Genomic DNA, 21,310 nt, shown 5'->3' on the forward strand with positions numbered 1-21,310 from the left:
AAAGCATGTACCTTAAAAAAAGAAATAAGCTATAAGTTATATATTTTATGCGCAGCCCAAGACAATTCCTCTGCACTCATTGAGGCCCAGGCAAACCAAAAGCTTGGACGCTCATGCTTTAAAACAAGCACCTTTGCTGCATGTAGCTGCACAGCCTTCTGTGGAAGAGGAGAAGATTCTATCTAGCTTATCTCTTCTTTACAGGCTATCCCAGGTAGTGCTATATTCCCTAAAACACAGGAGGCTACCAGGGCTGTGAGGGGAAGGAGTTATGACCATGAAGCTGCACTAATTGCATGTAGGATGGGGCACAGAGAAGCAGCCTAGGACCTGTGTATGTGAAACTGAAATCCCTGACTCTGTTCCTGCTTACCCTTGCCAGTATTACATCATTCCACAAGGACAGACAACCCAGTTTTTAGATCAACGTTAAACTGGAAGACAGCTGGGTTTATCTTTCCCACCTGTAAATTTATATTCAAAGGTTTTTTTTTTTTAGGAAAAAGTATATAACATGCCAATCTATTTCTGATCCAAACATATGTTGAAAAGCAGCCTACGATGGTGTACAGATAGATATACAGTGGGGTGTAGGAAGGGAAAAAAACCTCTTACATGAGCTCCAGAATCACTTATATCGCAATACAAATTGAATTTGCCCTATAAGACAGTGCTGGGGGATTCAGAGTCATTAAAAGTGAATTCAGCCATCTGAGGAATGCACCTGGGCAGCTGATTTTCATGATTGCGCTCCCTGATGCCTTTCTATGTGAAAAGATGCTCTAGCTGTTTAACTTCATCTCACTGGAATGTGTTTTGCAAATGTTTTAATAAGTTATGACCCTACTTGTCTATACAATGCAGTTCCTCAGATATGTCAGCTGTGCTCCTCTCAGCTGTTTAAGCTGCAAATTCCTTAATGCCTTGGATGTTTTGGAAAAAGGGAAGCTTACACCTTGCTAAATAGGGTTGTTGCTACCTCAGTGATAAATTCTCACTGAATGAATATCTAAGAAAGCAATTTAAAAACAAAGTCTATACTTTATTATTTCTCATGAGTCTTGAGGCTGTGCTGCACATTTCCCATCTCCCACAGTGAGAGTGTATCAGGACAGGTAACCTGTCTGCAGATCTCCCTGTGCCAGGCAGCTGGAACAGCTGCAGAGATGCACAGTGAAGAGTACCTCCCACTCAGCTGCTTGTTCTTGGACTCGACATTGTGTCCTGCTTAGACACAAATTCCAAGGCATAGGAAGCCCTGCTCTTTACTTGCCATCAAGATGCCTCTGCCTTCTGCAGTAGCTGTCAGAAATATGCAATGTGTGTGTGTGAACTTTGATACTGCAAAACCATCAAATTGCTTAGGTAACCATTTTGTTTTAGTAAGTGTACAGCACAGAGATTGTAGAAGTGGCTTCAGACCAAGCTGGGGAAAAAACAAAGAAAAAAAAAAATCAAACCCATAAAACAGCAATTAAAAACTCCACCCTCTACTGAGTATATCTCATTTCAAGAAGGCCAGCCTGAAGAGACTACTAAATATTTATTTAAAGGAGCCTGGAAAGAGGAAATCAAATCAGATTTTGATTTGCTGAACCAACAAGTGCTTTTGAAGGCCTATTGTGTCTGCTTGAACAGTGAAAATTAAATGATACTTTTCATTAATTGTTAGTGCTTTGTTTATCCTCCCTAAGGCCATGAGAATCTGCATGAATTACTTTTTTTAATGATTTTTAAAATTGGATTGCTCTCTTGTTCAACAGGAACAAGAGAGAACTTCATTCTCCTAAAGAAAGCCTACCGGTTGGTCCTTGCAGTTTTTGAATAGCTGTAGTCAGTCCATCCACTTAGTAGAGACCTGATCTTCAGCAAGGGACACAGAAGAAAGATTTGTCAGAACTAAATTCTCAAAGTGATTTCATTGCATACTAAACATCTGGCAACCTAAAAGATGCTAAGGAGATAAGGATAAGTTAAAATAAATTCACAGAGGCCAACCCATTGAGTTGAGTTCCAGACACATCCAGAAGCAGAGGAAAATCATGAAGAGTCTTGGGGAAGATGATTCGCTTTAGACAGCACTACAAGTTGGTAGAGCAAACCTGGGATCCTCCTAAGGACTCACATCAACCATATAGTCCCATTTCTATGGGGCTCAGGATATCTAAAACAAACAACTGTTCACAAACAACTCTGATAGGAAGTTTAGCACACAATCTTCCTTCCTTGTGTGCTGAGGTTTAAATCACAGGCTTAGGTAACAGGAGGCATGAAGTCAACTCCTTTGTGGTCCTGTGGAAACCTGAGCAATACTTTTGATAAACTATTAATTTCATGAAAATAACCTAGCATTCTTTTTTAAGGAAGGTCATCACTGGCCAGCAGCTGACAGAATACCAGACACTCAAGTCTTTGGTCATGAACAAGCCTGGAGATTAATCAAGTTTTTGACAAATTTTGGCCAGGGGAAATAAAAAATTCATATTAAAAAATCTACATAAAATCCTGTCTTATAGTACTTTAGTCATTAAACTCCAAAACAAAAAGGAAAAGCTGAATTGTTGCTCCTGCTTGAGGGGGCACTCTACCTTTACCACCATCTTTTAGAGCACATTTTGCTGTCATGTCTAACATGATGCCAAGGGAATGATTTCCTGGAAGCTTTTTTGCATCTCTGTGCACTGACGCCTATAGCACTTCACTTGGATGTTAAATATTACCTCCCTCATCAAACATGCTGCTGTATTAAGTGGCAGATCTTAATGAAATCTTGTCCCCGATACCAGGTCCGCACAATTTTTGTTTAAAAAATACAAACCTTCCTTATTGCCTTTTATAAAGTACAGGTTTTTATACAGAAGAGGAAACAGTTTAAATATCTATTCATGTTGAAACTTGCAGTCCTCAAGGGGAAATTTGTTCTACAAAGAAGTAACAAGGTTAAAATCTTGTTAGTTTGCAATTAGCCATTCTTCAGCTGTTTTCATAGCAGCATTTACAGTAACAAAGAACACTCATCAGAGACCAGAAGTGCCTGATACCAACATCAGGACTGGATTTTTTTCCTTGTTTAACAGATCACAAATGTTGTTTCATACCAAAAACTAAGTAACTTCCCGTACAATCCACATTAGCTTATATTATCAAATCTGGGAAAAGATTATCTGCATAGGACAAGTATTATCATAGTCATCAGAGTTGTCCATCAGTCTTCTGAAATGTGTCCCCAAGCATTAATCTCAAATAATTATTTTCTTTTTTCCAATCAGAGCAGCAACACAGACGCTATCACATAGTGTTTTATATCTAAATATCTTATCTAATATCATTTAAAATACCTTAGAAACATCCCTAGCTGCTGTTAACAGTCAATTTTTATTTGTATTTAACGTGCATAACAAACCAGTTTTGGTTGGTGATTTTGTGTGGATTAAGGGCCAATTTTCAACACTGTCTCCCCTCGTACTCAGCCAATGCAGAGACATCCTAGAGACAATTTAACAATTGTCATCCTCAGGTTGAAAATCTGCTCTGGGATTTCTAGCCACAGAGCTGGAGGCTGGACCAACACCAACTAGCGTACGTACAGATACACACAGCAGATGAAGGAAGAGGAGCACATGCTCTCTCATTAGCACTGCAGAGTCGTTGCCCTTGGTTGTGAACACGACTAGGGTGGTCAGCATGGATGTGGGTGGCAGGCATTCATGAAGGCACCTCTGATCCTCCTGCTGCTCTCCAGATTGAAGAAGGACTTCTCTTGATCGATCAAGAGATCAATCTATGAAGTCAATCAAAAAGAAGAATAAGATGCAAGTATCTTCAGGAAGGGAACATGCTTTCCTGCTTCCCCCATGGTCCAGTAGATACAGGGTCACTAAAGCATTTGTACAAGCTACAGCTCACACTTTAACCTAACATGCCCAGGGCAACAGACCACCAGAATGAGACCAAGGGCCATGTGCATTAGATTTAGAAGTCAAGCTCATTTTCATTGTTTGCATTTTTAGAAAGCAATTTTAATTTCTGTAACAAATTGCTAGGTCTGGTGAGAGTCTTGACACTAAGATCCAGTATCCTCATGAAAAACAGGTCCACGCCTGTTATTTTGATTTAGGCAGGTTATTGTGTTCAATCCTAATGGAGAAAAATATTAAGTGCTTAGAATGCCAAACTGAGGTCAAACTAAGTAACCTCATCAACTTTCTGACTTAAAGTCTACACAGTTACAAAAATATTTTTAAAATAAAATTAATAAATAGAAAAATATGAAAACACTCACCAGGACAACAGCAAAAAATACTATTACCAGCATTCCTGCAGATAGAAGAGTTGATACTGGCTGAATGTACAGTCATTTTAAAGACATTACTGAGCATAAAAAATAGATCAGACAGTCTAAACAAAACAGTTTAAAAAAATATAATGTAATTAATTATGTACAATAAATTTATATTTATCCATAAATGAGATACTTTATGCCCAAGCAAATTACTCTTAAGGGAACTTCAAGCTAATTAGTTTGGAATGGAAGACAACTCTAAAGGAGTAACTCCCAGAATACTTACCCAGATGATTAAGCTTGTTATTAACATATATTTGTTTAGTCTCACCATACAATACAAAGAGATTTTTAACGCAGCCATTTTAGCATTACAAAGATAAATTAGAAACAGCTTACATTTTTTCTTCCTTTCTTCAAAAAAGCTGCATTTTCCTTAATCATTAGAGGTGTAAACATTTAACACACATCTGTGAAAACCTGTTTTAGATGAGAATCATATCATAGAATCACAGAATGGCCTGGGTTGAAAAGGATCACAAAGATCATCTAGTTTCAACCCTCCTGCTATGTGCAGGGTCACCAACCACCAGACCAGGCTGCCCAGAGCCACATCCAGCCTGGCCTTGAATGCCTCCAGGGATGGGGGCATCCACAGCCTGCTCAGGCAGGAGATTAGGCTGCTGTTTTTTGTTGTTGTTGTTTTTTTTTTTTTTTTTTTTTTTTTTTTTTTTAATTTGGGAAAAATATGTTGGAAATAAAGTCCAAACATAAAGTGGAACAGATATTGAGAGCATCAGCTCATACATAGTTAAAAATATATATATACCTTTAAACTGATTTACCTCTAATAAAATACCAGAAGGCAGCCTTTCACCTGAAATGCAATTTTGTTTTAGCACATCTTTTCTTGCAAATATATACTTGTTGGCTTATTTTAAAGGAATATGCTGGTGAGAGGCTACAACAATATTTTTCTGCCACTGCATGGTCATGCAACATCTCCCACAGTGTGTTTAATATCTAGAGCTGATTAAATTCTTGCAGAAGACTCCGTATCAGTTAACAGAATACCCTGTCCATGGCATTGCATTTGTTAGAGGAGTCAAAGGTTCATCTCAGCAAGAAACTAATAAAAAACATTCTTACTAAATATAAGACTTGTAATGAATAGTGAAAAAATATCAAAGGACATTTCATTGGTTGTCTTTTGGTTCATATTGGTCACAGATGACTTTTTCTTAATCGAGGAAAAAAAAATATTCAAACCAACAATAGGTTTTTGATTAGTTTGATAACTTCATAGGAATTTACCACCCTCATGGCTGTGACATTCAAGGATTCAAAGTACTAGAAAAGATCTGCTTTCTTTGCTGATATTCATCCAGTTACCAGTGCTTCCACAAGCAGAAAAACAACAACAAAAAACCTCTACTTTCTTCTCTCACCAATGATGAAACTCAGCTAAGAATTCCACCATGGTCTTCTACTATAGAAAAAAATGAAACAATCAAAACCTTGCCTCCCAAAAACTGACAAAACCAGTTCCAAATTCAAAATCATTAAAGTCAGTCCACTGAACAAAGTCTATAGGTGATTTGTTGTTGCCTGGATTTGTAGGGGTCTTCCCTTAAATAGGGGTGCTCTGGTTTCAGGAGGCATCACATTCCTTTCATTTGGCACCAAAAGGCTTCAGAAAAGAAAGTTGCTTTCCTCCACCAAGACATAAGATCTGGTGTTTTTAATTTACTCGTTTGTGTGTTGAAGTCACACACTTGTCTACTTACTTATCTTTGAAGATAACTTCATTTTCTTGAAAGGTTATCTTACTCCTAAACAACTTCTCAGAATGTACCACCTTTCTCTCTGCTCATACGGTATCACGCTTCTGACACTGTGCCAGCCACTGGCATCTGAAATAACCACAGATTTTTTTTAACCACTGTACGCTTTGATACTTCTGTCTGCAGTTCCTCTAATGCCGCTTTCTAATGCAGCTATTTGGGGCTTTTTCTTAAACGCAGCAGAAAATGGCAGTTACTTGAGAGTATAGATCCCAGTTTCACTTTTAGTGACCACTTAGTGACCTTGAGCATCATCTTTCCCCCAGTGCTTTGGGGAGAGGGAAGCGAGCAGTTGGAATTGCACCCCTAAGCCCAAACTTCTCTGCAGGCACTGCATTCCTCACTGAAACAGTGGCTCATTACAAACATCGCACTATCAGATATTTTCAACTGAAGCTACTGAGCTGTTTCTCTGTAGTATGTGTTACAGCAAAGCCTCAGTAAGGAAAACATCACAAGAACTTACGGGTAAAGGTGTAAGACAAGCACTTATTTTTCCCCAGTGCAACACAAACCAGCCGTAACAACTTTGGTCTGTCCAGCACCTTGGTCTCTTGCTTATCTTAGTTTTTAGCATATACTGCAAATCCCTGAACATTTCTTGACTGGACCACATCAGGTCAAAGCAGCATTGAAAAGGCCTTCTCAAATTCTTGAAGTGGTCAAAGACCTATGCTAGAAAACTAGAGATATTGGGAAAAACAGAATCCATATGAATGTTTGATGAAGCATATTCAAAAATATCCATTATTTTCCGCAGAAATCAAGCAGCACAATGGAGCATGAACCACAGAGGCTGCCTCTGAATGTCAGACAGCACTTCTGTAAGGGTGACAGAGCACTGCCACAGGCTGCCCAGAGGCTGTGTGTGGGGTCTTCAGCAGCCCCCACCTGGACATGGGCCTGGGCTCTGATAACCTTGCTGAAGCAGGGGTAGGACCCAATGGACTCTTACCTCTGATAGTTATTCAATGAACTTACACTGAGCCATGCTATGTCTGTGTATGCAGTTGACAGTACTGGCACATAATTCTCTCACGAGTCTCAAAGGCACATTAGCAGATACCTCTCTGATGATGTCACCCCAGCAGCACTTGCTCCCCAGAATCCCACTGGCTTTCCTATGTCAAAGTCACTACTCCACTGCCAAGCTTGTTCCTCCAGTGGTATGCAGCCAGCAGTCCTCCAGCTGCTCATCCTGTTGGCAATAGCTAGAATTTTCCTTCCCTCCTTCAAAGCTGACAGCTATTTCTATTATGAGACTGAACTTTCAGTATTATTCTCAAAACTATGTCACATAGCTATTTTCCACCTCACAATTGAATTACATCATTTCCACTCAGATATTACTTACACGCACTGAAGCTTTTTGTAGTAGCTAATGAGGAGTAATCAATTTTCATTCTTACTCTCAAGACAGCAAAATTTTTCTTGCTTCTTCATAGTTTTTATATCTTCCTGAAATGGAAGCAGTCATTTCCTCCTTAAAATTGCCATAAAAGAGGCACTCAGGTTTTGTGAAGTCTTCGGGTTAGACGCAAACTATTGAAAGCTCAATTGAGAATAGACAGATTAACTTAGCTATCACAGAATTGCCAGGATTGGAAGGAACCTCAAGGATCATGAATCTCCAACCCCCTGCCACATGCAAGGCCACCAACCTCCACATTTAATACTAGACCAGGCTGCCCAGGGCCCTATCCAATCTGGCCTTGAGCACCTTCAGGGATGGGGCATCCACAGCCTCTTTGGGCAGCCTGTTCCAGCACCTCACCACTCTCTCTGTAAAGAACTTCCCCCTGACATCCAACCTAAATCTTCCCTCCCTCAACATAAAAACATTTCCCCTTGTCCTGCAGTTATCAACCCTTTCCAAGAGTTGATTCCCCTCCTCTTTGTAGGCACCCTTTAGGTACTGAAAGGCTGCAATGAGGTCACCTCGCAGTCTTCTTTTCTCCAGGCTGAACAAGTCCAGCTCCCTCAGCCTATCTTCATAGGGGAGGTGCTCCAGTCCCCTGATAATCTTCGTGGCCCTCCTCTGGACCCTCTCCAACAGCTCCCTGTCTTTTCTGTACTGGGGGCTCTAGACCTGGATGCAGAACTCCAGATGGGGCCTCACAAGAGCAGAGTAGAGGAGGACAATCACCTCCCTGTCCCTGCTGGCCACCGCTCTTCTGATGGAGCCCAGGATACCATTTGCTTTCTGAGCTGCAAAAGCACACTGCTGGCTCATGTTAAGCTTTTCACCCATCAAGACTCCCCGGTCTTTCTCCGCAGGGCTGCTCTCAGTCTGTATGGATGCCTGGGATTCCTCCGGTCCAAGTGCAAAACTCTGCACTTTGCTGTGTTGAACCTCATCATGTTCACCCGGGCCCACCTTTGCAGTCTCTTGAGGTCCCTCTGAATGGCATCCCTTCCTTCCACAGTGTCAACCGCACCACTCAGCTTGGTGTTGTCAGCAAACTTGTTGAGGGTGCACTCGATTCCATCATCGATGTCACTGATAAAGATGTTAAAGAGCACCGGTCCCAAGACTGACCCCTGGGGGATGCTGCTCATTACCGGCCTCCACCTGGACACAGAGCCATTGATGACCTCACTCTGTCTGCGGCCTTTCAACCAGTTTCTTATCCATCGAGTGGTCCATCCATCAAATCCACACCCCTCCAATTTGGAGATAAGGATGCAGTGGGGGACCATATCAAAGGCTTTGCTCAAGTCCAGGTAAATGACATCGGTCGCCTTCCCCTTGTCCACTAATGCCGTCACTCCATCATAAAAGACCACCAGATTGGTTAAGCATGACCTTCCCCTGGTGAAGCCATGCTGGCTGTGTCAGTTCACATGCTATCTGGCACCACCCTGCTCCCTTCTGTTCTTCCATAGTTCAGTACTTTGGGAAGCAGATGATAAAATCTTCTTAAGGAAAAAAATAACAAAACAAAACAAATCTATATATTCTCCCACAGTAATCTCATGATTTCCCATTTTCATTATCAACAAGGAAAGGAATTAGGGTTAAACACGCAAAGGAAAATGGAAAACTCACAAATGGGAGGAGAGAAAAAAAGATGCAGACAGCCCCAGGTTGTAAGGCTCAGCCTGTGCGAAACATGGACCTGGAGAAACATCTCAGCCAAGATCCTTCTTCCCATCTATCAAGATATTATACAGAGAGTGGAATTACAGGTAACCACTAATGCTAAACATCAGTGAAATGTGTATATATATAAGCAGGAGATGTGTTAACTTACAAGTCAAAAGTAGAACTTAATAGAAAGACAGGAAATAAAGACTATTTGAAGTACTGCCTTGTATGAAATTAGGATGGTTTTTTTTTTTTGGTTGTTTGTTCGTTTTATGTCCTACTTCAAAACATGCAACTTCTAAAAAGCAGGACTGGAGGATGTCAATAGAAAAGTCTAATCTTATATCAGACAGAAACAGGCGGTGGGAATTACCAGTTTCACATCATAGCCATCCAGAAACATCACACACATGGAGCTACCCACACACCGTATTGCTGTAACTTCTATAGAAACACAGATCAGAAGCAGGGCATGAAAAAAAACTTGGGCTTACTGCCTTATGCCCATTTTCTAAAGGATGAAACACAGCAAAAAGAAAGCAATTAATTTCACTGTAGCTGTTAACATATTGTTTATTGTGTGCTTTTATTGTTCACAAGCATACACAAAAAGTGTCTAAGAAGCAGAGAAGGAACTATCCTGAATACATAATTGCCTTCAGTTTAGTAAGAGATAATCTTGTGGTTTTTTTTTTGTTGTTGTTTTTGTTTTTTAAACTCTGGTTTTTAAAATAAAAAGCATCTTTTTTTTTTTCTAAATAAATAGATTTAAACATAACTTAAGTAAAAAAAATTGTATGAGACTAATACCTTGCTTTGTCTCTTTCCATTGAAATAATCCACGGATTTTATGTTATAAAAAGACTCTGGGATTGCCAGGACACACTTGAAATAATAACTTACTGAGAGCCATTGTATGCTTCAAAAACTTAATCATCCTCCTTTGCACTTGAATTCCAGCACATTATTATTATTTTCCATTCTGAATGTGAACATACCTACCTAACCAAATATTCTGCCTTTCATATTGTAATCACATGCTTGTTTTAAAAGGATCAACTATGCACATAGAAATAAGTGCTACTATTGCTCTTTCATTTACCTAACAACCGTGATCTTAAACAAAAATACTCTCTCAGAAAGAACCCAAAGAAGGCAATGCAACAGAGACAGACACTGTCCTGTGGGAACTGTTAATTCATTGTAAGAAGCTAAAAGTGTGAACATTCATTTCTGCAGGTGTATTAAAGATAGATGAATGGCACAACTACAGGTGGTTGGGACTCTGGCAGTTGGAAGTAAAAGAATAACATTTTTTTTTCCTTCAGGTTCATGAACCATTATTCTCTCTCTTGCAGCACCACACTTTGTAAGAAAAGACAAACTTTAAACGCTGTCCTGAACTTTTATTGGAGAACGTGTCAAGAGCAACTTCACCACCTATTCTACAGACTGCCATCCTGAACCACTTGCTGCATTCAGTTAAAGGATTAAATTTGAAGTATAATAAATTATTACTTTTTTCCCCTCCCACTATAGGCCAATGAACTAAAATATTTTGTACAACAGTCTGAGGCAAATGGCATTGTCCCAAAGGTCCCAGCTGTAGATCCTGCATCATGAGCACGGTCAAGCCCAAAAACAATTCAGCTTCCAGGATGGCCTGCTGTTCACAGCTTGTACTCAAATACTGCTCCCTCCTATGTTCCTTTCAGTTGCCTTAGTGTTTTTTCAAAGAGCTTACGATGACAGGGTTCGGAGGTTTAAAGAATCATGTGGAATGGAGCATTTTGACAGAACAACTATTCAACACAGTACTACTGGAAGAAATACGATAATTTCAGAATGAAGCAGGCAACTTCAGCATCAGACTATTAACCTTCTCTGAAGACCTATCAAAAAAATCACCTGTACATTCCCTTCCTATCTCCCAGTTTGATCAGCAGGTCCTTGTTCAGCCATACTAGTTTCCTACCACCTCTGCCTGATTTCATGCACTGGTGGATGGAGAGCTCTTGTGCTACGAGGTATTCTTAAAGAGTTCCCAGTTCTGCTCTGTTCTTTTGTCCCTAAGGACAGGGGACCTCATCCAATAATTCCTGAGCTATAAGTTCACACTTCTGAAGTTCCTGGCCCTAACTCCGCTCTTTGCCAGACTGCTTCCAAACTTTTCCAAACTTAACCTCTTTAATGATCTCCTCTACATTGGTGAGTACCAGGTACAACAGTAGTGCTTCACCTCTTGTTGTCTAATGCCTGGACCAGAAAGTTATCCACAGTATACTCCGGATGTTTCCAGGAGAACAGCTTCTGCTTAAATGTCCACTAGATCACCTATGATCATCCTTGATATTTTTTTCTGTGGTGGTTATTGAATAGCTTAACTCCACAGAACAGAACTTTTCTGGTAATAGAAACACATTCTACTTCTCCACCTACAGTACAAAAATCTTGGATTTTTTTTGCATTTTTCTAGACTTCTAATACTTCCCATACAGGTAAACCAGACCAAAATATTGCAGTTTTGGCAAGCATTTGTGAAACGTGTGTAGATCACATAGATCGCATGTAGAAGTGTGGGGGCAGGAACAGAATTTCTTACTCTACATGAATGACTTGACAAGGCTTCTCCACTAACATCTTGGTGAACTTCACAAGTTTAGTTCAAGACAGGAATTTAGTCTAAACGTTCTTTTTAGTACAAGAGACAATTAAAGTGGTCCACTGGGAAAAGTCTCAAGATAAATACGTAGAAAAACAAATTTAAATCCAAAAAGAAAAAGCTGAGGAAAGAAAAGCAAGGCTGCAGCCCATGATCAATTCCACAGAATTAAGATAAAAATATGGAGAAACTATTCAGCAGTGCAGCAATAAGCCATAAATTCAAAACTTGAAGCATTCTATTACAACTATGAAAATGAGTATAAATTAATATATAAAACAAAAATACAGTGTATTTGCTGGGGACAGCCACAGAAATAACAGTAATTTAGTTGTAATCTCCAATCCTTTAGTGAAAAAGTCCTTGCAATTGTGCCTGAGCAGGCACCCAGACAAGCTGACCTTGAGAGATCACTTCCAACCTCAACTGTTCAGTGATTCTGAGACCACTTGAGCACGTCAACGTTGAACCGAATTCTTCGCCAGTAGCTACTTAGAACACAGGACCAGACTTTCCAGTACTTCTCAGTATTATATATGGATGTTGTTAATACAAGTGATTTAATTACAGTGAGTGCTAAAGGAAGTAACTGTTTAACATTTATAATTTATCATCACTTTAGGACTGCAGAATGGCTTGTAAAGTGATATTTAAGACACCGTGATCTTAAAACACAGCACTGAGGCAGCTTACTGAAGTCTAATAGTCAAATGTAGCTTGAAAAGGCAACAATCGCTGAGCTATGAATGCTCCATTTCTAACATTAATCATTTTACTCCAAGGAAAAATAATTTTCTGAACGACAACTTATCAGTGAAAAACTGACAGGACTAAGTAAGAACTATGAAGTGTTTTTCAATTTTTACTGTTTATAGCCAATGGGATTTCCAGCTAAAACTCCACAAAACAAGAAGGGGTGGAATACTGGGTCACGGAGAAGATCTCATACTGCAGAACAGCACCAAATAGTTTTGCAAAGGGCTGACTTCCCAGTCTTGCTACACAACATATGTAGTGGCAGCTATATTTAGGGAAACACAAACACATATACTTCAGCATATACTAAACCAGTCTTACTCGCAGACCATAACAAGATTCAAAAGAACCACAACTGAATTCTTACCAGCACAAGCACCAGACTGAGATCTGCTGCAGCAAAGCTGAACAAAAGGCCACATAGTTTTCAGAGTACTTCCAAGAACAGTAAAAAGAGCCCTTTTAAATCATCACACCCTTTCATCCTTTTTGTTTTGGTCTAAAGCATAGGGTTTGCTTTCAATCAGCTTTCTCCACCACCCATGTTATTTTGCACTTCAAAATATTGCTGCTGTTGTCTGAAATAGGACTTATGGAATAAAAATACCAAAGCTCAAAAAAAAAGAAACCTCTCCTCTTTTTTTTTTTTTTTTAAACCAATATATTTTCAACAAAATAGAATTAGAAAAATCTCTGATGATCTAACTTATTCTCAGAATTCCCCCCAACTTTGTGAATACGCTGTTCCTCCTCCAAGTTATCTAGCTATATACAAAGTTTTATTATGGAGCAAGACGAGACACATAGGTGGTGCATAACAAGCATAGTTTCAAGAACCAGTAAGGCTGTGACATACAAAAAATATGTAAACTAAATTTTTTTCAATGACTGTTCAGAATCATTACTGAATATGTTAGGAGTTTGTTTGACAGAATTTCCATTTCGAATATACATAAAGATTATAAGATGAAACACATGACAAATATTCCTCAAAACCAATGCCATTGCTTGGTTTTTTGGTTATTTATAATTTGTAAGTATGATGTCATGAAAGAATAACAGATATATCCTGGTATTCTCTTAAGTGGCATATATCAGCGGGGAAGGACTTTTTCTTCCCTCGTGGTTTGCATTATAGCACTTTATTTTAATCAAGGTATTCAGCTGCCTCACAAGTTCATGTTCATAAACTGCTTGTTATATAAATGTCAGTCATGTTTTTGTCTATGTTAAGACACAAATCAGAAGGGAATCAAGCCAAGTTTCAAAGTATCATATATCACTACTGCTACTGTCCATATAAAAGTTTAAATATGTACATATATTTTAATCCAGGCAGCAAAAAAATGGTTTATTTCATATTTTAAATTCTCAGCATGGAGTTCTGCACTGACCTCACTTCTGCACTCACAAATACGATCCCAAACCCGCAATGACCTTCTTCATGACACAGAGTAGCAAGACACAGAGGATTTTTGAGATTAGACTACAAGAAACATAATTTAACTTTTGTATCCTCTAAAAGGAATACTGACTGTTTGTAGATGCATAGTTCTATGGGGCCATAATCAAAGCAGCAGTTTTCTCCAACCTACAACTTTACAGACACATCCTCTTCCCCGTGAAGAATGAACTTGGGGAGTTAACTTTGAAGTATGATATTCAATGATGGCAGCACGGGGCTTTAATTTACAGCGCAGGATTGCATACAGTTGTGCAGATCCATTGCTGCTGCTCCAGAAGTAACTGTCCTCCCAGGAATGGAAGGACCTCGTGGTCCTAGTGGCTTTTGGGTACCTGGAAGACAAGTACGCTCAAAGCAGTAGGGAGACTGCCTCAGGTAGAAAAACTTTTGTCAATGATGTAAAATATATTTGCGCAAGTGAACATGTAGCATATAAAGAAAAAAAGAATGAATAGTGCTACACATGACTTTCTTAAACTCAACTGACGAAAGGAATGAGGCTGCATACAAATTCCAAACAGAACTGAATTCCTGTCAATTTGAAAGTAAAGTATTCAGTGAAAATAATGCATCATATGTTTTTTGTTTTTTTTTTTTTTTGCTTTGTATTATAGATAGATGTTATTTACATAGCTGGCACTGGATAAACTCCAACAATGGCAATATTGTTCCCGAAGTACAGGATGCTTTCTGCTAAGTAACTTTAAAAAAGTTAATACATCAACTAATAAATTTAAGAAACAGATAAGAATGCAACATGACAAAATAACATCCTATTTTCCAGAGATCAACTGTCTCAGTTTTATTTTAATCAGAGATGAGATACAATTCCAAGTCTATGCATTTCACAACTTAAAACATCTGAAGAAACTTGAAATACCTCTTTTTTTTTTAAGTAAAGCATATACAGGAGTTTCAGGGTACTCAAGTCAACAGGTTAGTCTATGGGAATATTATTTGCAACGTATGGGCAAAAGCATTGACGTTTTCTGTTTGATAATTTCTTTACCTTGCTCTTCCCCCTCTCTACACCTCCTCAAGACAAACCAGTTACATGATTTTATCCACTAAGTTCTAGACATAAACTTATTACTGAACCAAGAATTTCACTTTCAACTAGTTACTTATGGTATATCTTTTCATAGTGTTATTAAAAATAAAATGAAATAAATAAATAACTACATTTCAAAAAAAGTCACCTGTCAGTTTGAATTGCTGAAAAAAAATATTTCTACTGAAATTCTTTTTATTATTACAAGGTAATTCTTCTAATTACTGAATGTTATTGAACATGAACTGGAGAAAACAGTTATTTCTATATAACGAAACTTTGCTCAAGTAAGCAGAGAAAAGCTACAGCAGATTAATATAAAATAAACATTATAGAAAGTTAATATTTAAAAGGCACACAAATGCTTCAAACACATACAGTTTCAAATCTTTATTGTTTTAAAATTCTACATGTCTTTTACAATTACAATAATTTGTTACTTAAATGACTCTTGTATGGTTAATGTACAATGAGTTTTTTCCTGAAACTCAACCATGAAATACAATTTCATCAATATGATTTTTCTAAATAGATTAATACAAGATTTCTGGTTTGTCAGGAAGAACAAGTGCTTCACTTTGAACTAACAGCACAGGTGTCTTCCCTTCAGAATCTGTGATCAATCCATTGAAAGTGCTTTTGAAGATTGCAGATCTAACTGTGACTGATTTTAAAAATCAGTCCATCAAATTACAAGGGTTTTTTTTGTTGTTTTTTTGTTTCTTTTTTTTTTAATAACATTAAAGAGCATTTTCATGTAATGAAACAAGTTGCAGTAGTTATTTTTATTCATCTACTGAGGCAAACTCATGTTGAAGAAAAATTATATGATTATCTGCATGCAATGAACACTCCTCTTTAAATAGTTGATGAATTTACATATAAAGAATCTGTTAAAGAGTGCAAGTACTTTGATAATGATTTCACAAAAGGACATATGCTGGTAATAATGGTAACTAACACTTAACACCTAAATACAAGCTAATGTATATTTAACAGGCAATTAACATGGCTGACAAACCATGTTGCATGTGGTTGCCCTTTGAGAAAATGAACGCTTTTGGTCCACACTCCTAAAGTTATCAGGGTAAAAAATTGGAACAGTTAGGGCCAGAGACTTCGATGCAACTCTTGTTTCTAAAATGTGACCTGTTAAAAAGTAAAAGCAGTACATCAGTGAAGTATCTTGTCACGTGAACTCAGTATAAAAACATGGCCTGGTATTTGGAGCGATGAATGAGCACTGAAGGACAAGTCAAAAAAGAATGGAGACAGAACGGACTGAAATTCTGTGTTATACTTTCTTGTTCCACGGTACTGCTTTCACTCTGTAGAATTTTGTACCCAGAGGAACTTTAAATCTGTTTTGAGCCTATAAAAACCAAAAAGAAAAACAAAACAAATCACATTAGAAATGTAATCAGAAGCCGATTCCTCTGATTAATATATTTTTAAGCAAAAATAGACTCCCATCCTTCCAAGTTTGGCAGACTCAAGAGAGTCTGGCAAAGTTCCTCCCTACTTCCTCATACTAAATGATTTCTACATCTGAGCCTTCGATGATGCCTCATTATTTTCCCCTGTTGCTTAAAGGTACCAACATTTTTCTAGGAATCAAAGCTAACTTAATTTTTTTTTGCAGTCACTGAAATATGTTTGCACAGGTTAATCAGAAATATTCAGGAGGATCCATAGAAAGCAAAGTTTTCTCACACAGGCAGCTTTTCCAGGGGCAATCCTACCCAAGACATTTGCTCACTTCCTCTTTTTTCTAGTTCCCCTTCTCTTGGTATTCAATGACTTGAAGAATAGAGCAGGAATGGCAGAACTTTGGACAATTTTCATCCTGAAGAGCTCTCATTCATTACTCTAATATTTTTAGAAAGAATCTGGTTTTCTTCTCTATTAATTTAATCAGATGATGTTTCTACTTCCATTTCCTTACCTTTTTTGCCTGGCAATATTCCTTTTCCATCACTTTTCCCAGCACCCAAGGTCTCCTAGATGCACCTGAAGCTAAAGAGATAATATATTTATTATTATGGATACTCAACTACAGATAACAGAATATTACACTAACTATGGTTAAAGACCATAACCTTGAAAGCTTAAGTTGAAACAAAAACAAGTTTTGTCTTATTTTTTTTTTTTTTTAAACAGTCACAGAAATTAAACAAGTGCAAAGACGTAAAAAGCAAGGTAGCTCGAATTTTCAAATGAAAAAATGCTTTCTGTGATTTTGTTTGAGTATTAGAAAAAACAAAAGCAAGTCAAAACTTTATAGTTTCAATTAAGGGCTGAAAATTATTGTAGCCTGATCTTTGGGTCTGATTTAAGTTATTTCTTGATGTATTTCAACAGATTGAAAGTCTCCATGCAAAACTTTCAGCTTGTATAAATTTCTGTAACAGTGAGGAAATATTTATTTCTCTTCTATTCTACAAAACATTGTCTATTTAACTGCTTTGTTCTTCTCAAAGCATCAATGATCAATGGCATGGATACAGCATCAAAAACAGATTGAAGGAACAGCGCAAATATACAGTGCATCATCAGTGCTCCTCTAAGCATGACTATGAAAAACTGTTAGAATTAGTACCAAAGTTCCTTTTGATGTATGCTCTTAACATATTTTTGCAACAAAAATATGGAGCATGGTGGGCTGGGAAGGTTTGCAAGACATACGTCAGGTATGATAGTTTAAAAACATTTATATGAATCTATTTCTTTTAGTACAATACACTAAACATTCTGCTACTTTTCCTCATTTCAAAGAGATTAATGCTTCAATTTCATAAAGTTTACATAGCTACCAAAAACAGCTGACAAATAATGTAAATATTAAAGGGGGGGAAGGAAATGCACCACCAGTTTCAGTGGCAACATAAGCAAAACATACAGAAACTATTCTCTGAAGAATAATGGGTCCTAATAAATACAATTGGATATGATGGAAAAATTTTATCAGCAAAAACATAGCTTGCAAATCCCTCTATACTAGAGATAGAATTTAATTTCAGACATATATATGGAATTTAGAAATTTAAATACAAAGAGAACAAATTTTATCCAAAGACAACCTTTAAAGAATATCATGAAGACAGGTATTAAAAATAAGAACTGAGCATGCATAGTTTGAAAATAAATGTTACAATGAATTTTATGTTTGCTTTTGTCAAAATTTAAATCTACATAAAAATAGGCCAGAGACATATACAGCTGTACATAATTATTGCTGATTCTAAATAGTTAAGCACCTATTCACAATAGGAAGGTTGTCCATAGATAATCAAAAAGTTGGAGAACCTGCTCTATGAGGAAAGGCTAAAGCAGTCAGGTCTTTTCATCCTAGAAAACAAAAGGCTTAGAAGGATCTCATCACAGCATTCTAGTACTAAATAGGCAGTTGCAAAGAGGACAGAGGATCTCTTCACAAGCAGCTACATAGGGAAGACAATGTGCAACAGGTACAGACTGCACTTAGAGGCTCTGAAGCTTTTGGAACTACTTTTTACAGTGAGAAGGGTCAATTACTCAGGGATGTTGAATAATTCCCTATCACTGGAGGTTTTCAAGATGCAATTGGACAGAGTGCTAGATAATCTTATCCAGGCTCTGTTTTCCTATAAAAGGTTAGACCTGATGATTTTCTGAGGTTCATTCTAACTTGAGCTGTTCTAAGATTTTATGTTTACATATACTGGCTGTGGATAAAATTGGCATTTATTACAGCTTACTTTAAAAGATGCAGACATTTCCTCCTATTTTTCATAGCTAGATCTAAAATGTTCTGTACTGAATATCATTTAATAGCAAATAGCGGAAGCTACAAAGATAACTAATAGCTAACTATATTACATGCTTTTTATGTTTACCACAAATGTTTCTATAATATCATTTACTATCAGAATATCATTTAAGAGTGTTAACTTGGAAGAAGACAAAAATTGAAAGCAATCTGACACTTACCACACTCACCTGGTTTGAGGTCCAGTGCAGCAAGAGACTCAGAGTGCAAGAAATACAAGGTTGGACTAACAGTAAATAATACGTAGTTGTCATGTCGTTCATCTAAGATTATGAGAACCAAATCGCCAACCTGAAAACTAAAGAAATAAAGGAATTTAGCTAAAACAGCATGAAAGTTAAAGACAACATAAATTACACAAAACATTTCTACACAATGCCCAAGATGAGACTTATGTACAGCAGCACATAATTTTCTGCTTGTCAACTCGTTCATATTTTGTATTTTGTGGAAACACCAGAAAAAAAATGTAACTAAGTATGTTTTGGAAATGTTTTCCTATATCCATACCCCATTTTTTTTTTTCCCTGAAAGAACTGACAACTTTACTTTAAAACATGAACAGGAATATCTAGAAGAATACTAAGGTCTATTTATACTGATCTTTATTCACCAATACTAATGATGATGATAATGGTGCCACAATATTATTACTGTAAATCTACAACAGTTGCTGATTTGATCACAAAAATACAGCAAAGCATTTATGTAGGTACCTAGTATTAAAATTTCAAGCATAAGGAAGGGACAGAATATTTGTCAGACTTTGATCAAAAGGTTAAAAAAGAAACACTTTGGTGACTGTCTTTACATAAAAAGTTTTTAAAAATCTTTCTTCTAACACCATGATAACACAGGAAGCTACAAAATTCTTATGACAAGTTTCAGTAACAATTCAGACTTTTTCAGCCTCCAATTTTCTGTTTCACCATGCAAATGTGCTTGAAGTAATTTAATTATCCATGAATGAAATGAAGTTTAAAATAGCTACAAATTACGCATTAAACTACGAGAGCAATCCAGTAAAAAATACTGATACTATTCTTAAACTGGGGGAGAAATTAGCAAAGAAAGGGGAAATCTCTCTTCATAAACAGAGAGTGGAGGTATCTACTCAGGGATAAATAAGTAAATATAGAGAGAAATCTAGCTCATACTCTAGACTGTGACCTTTCAGATTAAATAAGCAGTACTACAAGCTTTACACAGTACTCGCCTTACAAATAATGTAAAGAACGGAAAAAAAAAAACAAAACAATTAAAAAAAGTTAAAAAAAATATGAAGAAAGCCAACTTCACCAAATCAAAAATGCTTTTCTTTTTTTAAAAGGAAAAATAAATGTTTAATGTTTTATTGAAGCTGAACTAGGATTGTTCAATAACTAACATGTGAACTATCGAGATGGTCTATACATCTTTTCATCACAAAGAAAGAACTAAAGAACTGTTACACTCTTTACTTACACAGTTATTACTGAAAGCACAATCATCTGTTCATAGGGAAATCGTTAAACAAGTACTTACTCTCTAATTGCTATTTTTTCAGAATGTCTTGAGGATACTGATGACATGCTCTGGGACATCTGTATAAAAAAAACAAAAGAAAAGCTACAAAGGACTGGCAAGCTACGATGAAGTGTAAATTTAAGGTAACTATGCTTAAGATAAATTACTCATTACAGATTTCAAACCCTGTCTGTTCTTGCAGATCAGTTCACCTAAGAAAACTGCATACATTTCTGCCATTTTGTTCTGTAGCAGCTTTTTTTTTTTGTTAATAACTACCTTTGATTACAAAACAGCTGATATCTCCTTTATCATTTAACACTAAGAAGTGCTTTCCAGATCAGTGTTACTGAAGATATTTTCTGAGTATACAGAAGAAATATAGCTATGCACTCTAACACAGATGCCTTTGGCATTCTAAGGAATCAGATGGTAATACACTGGAAGTTAAACTACTTTACTGCAAATAAACTTCAGACATTGAACTCAATATATGGTCTTAGTTTTACTGAGGGCTGTCACACAATCTGAAGTTTATTATGCTAAATTAAAGTGAGCCTCCCTGGAAAAAAACTGTGGCCAAAAAGACAAAGCAAAAGCCTAATTCTGCAAGTTTTTGCATGTAATTCTCATCTCCTATATATAAAATAAGTCTTGATATCATTTTGAAGCCTATTCACAGATTATTTTCTTCACTTCAAACACCCTTTTTAAGAAAATTAGTTCAGACTGAACACAGTCCCACACAAAAAGCTCTTGACATTTAATGACCCTTTCAGACGTTTCCTTTATGCATTCCAACTCCAGATTTTCTTTTTTAGACAACATTTTAGTCATTCATACTGTAC

At 37.1% G+C, this 21,310-nt stretch overlaps 1 protein-coding gene across 3 annotated transcripts in view; it reads right to left on the minus strand.

Annotated features, from left to right (window-relative positions):
- Positions 1 to 15,523: 15,523 nt before the first annotated feature.
- Positions 15,524 to 21,310, minus strand: part of RB1CC1 (RB1 inducible coiled-coil 1) — a 69,177-nt gene continuing 63,390 nt past the window's right edge. For 2 of the 3 annotated variants that reach the window (XM_085221087.1, XM_010708923.4), the window contains 4 exons: positions 20,481 to 20,539; positions 19,118 to 19,254; positions 17,094 to 17,164; positions 15,524 to 16,520 (listed from right to left, as the gene is read on the minus strand). In XM_085221087.1, the coding sequence (XP_085077213.1) occupies positions 16,443 to 16,520; positions 17,094 to 17,164; positions 19,118 to 19,254; positions 20,481 to 20,539 (345 nt within the window). In that variant the 3' untranslated portion in view covers positions 15,524 to 16,442. The remainder of the gene's footprint in view (positions 16,521 to 17,093; positions 17,165 to 19,117; positions 19,255 to 20,480; positions 20,540 to 21,310) is intronic. The other variant, XM_085221088.1, reaches the window with a different exon arrangement.

The sequence above is a fragment of the Meleagris gallopavo genome, chromosome 3 (genome assembly GCF_905368555.1).
Source record: "Meleagris gallopavo chromosome 3, MGAL_WU_HG_1.1, whole genome shotgun sequence".
NCBI lineage: Eukaryota > Metazoa > Chordata > Aves > Galliformes > Phasianidae > Meleagris > Meleagris gallopavo.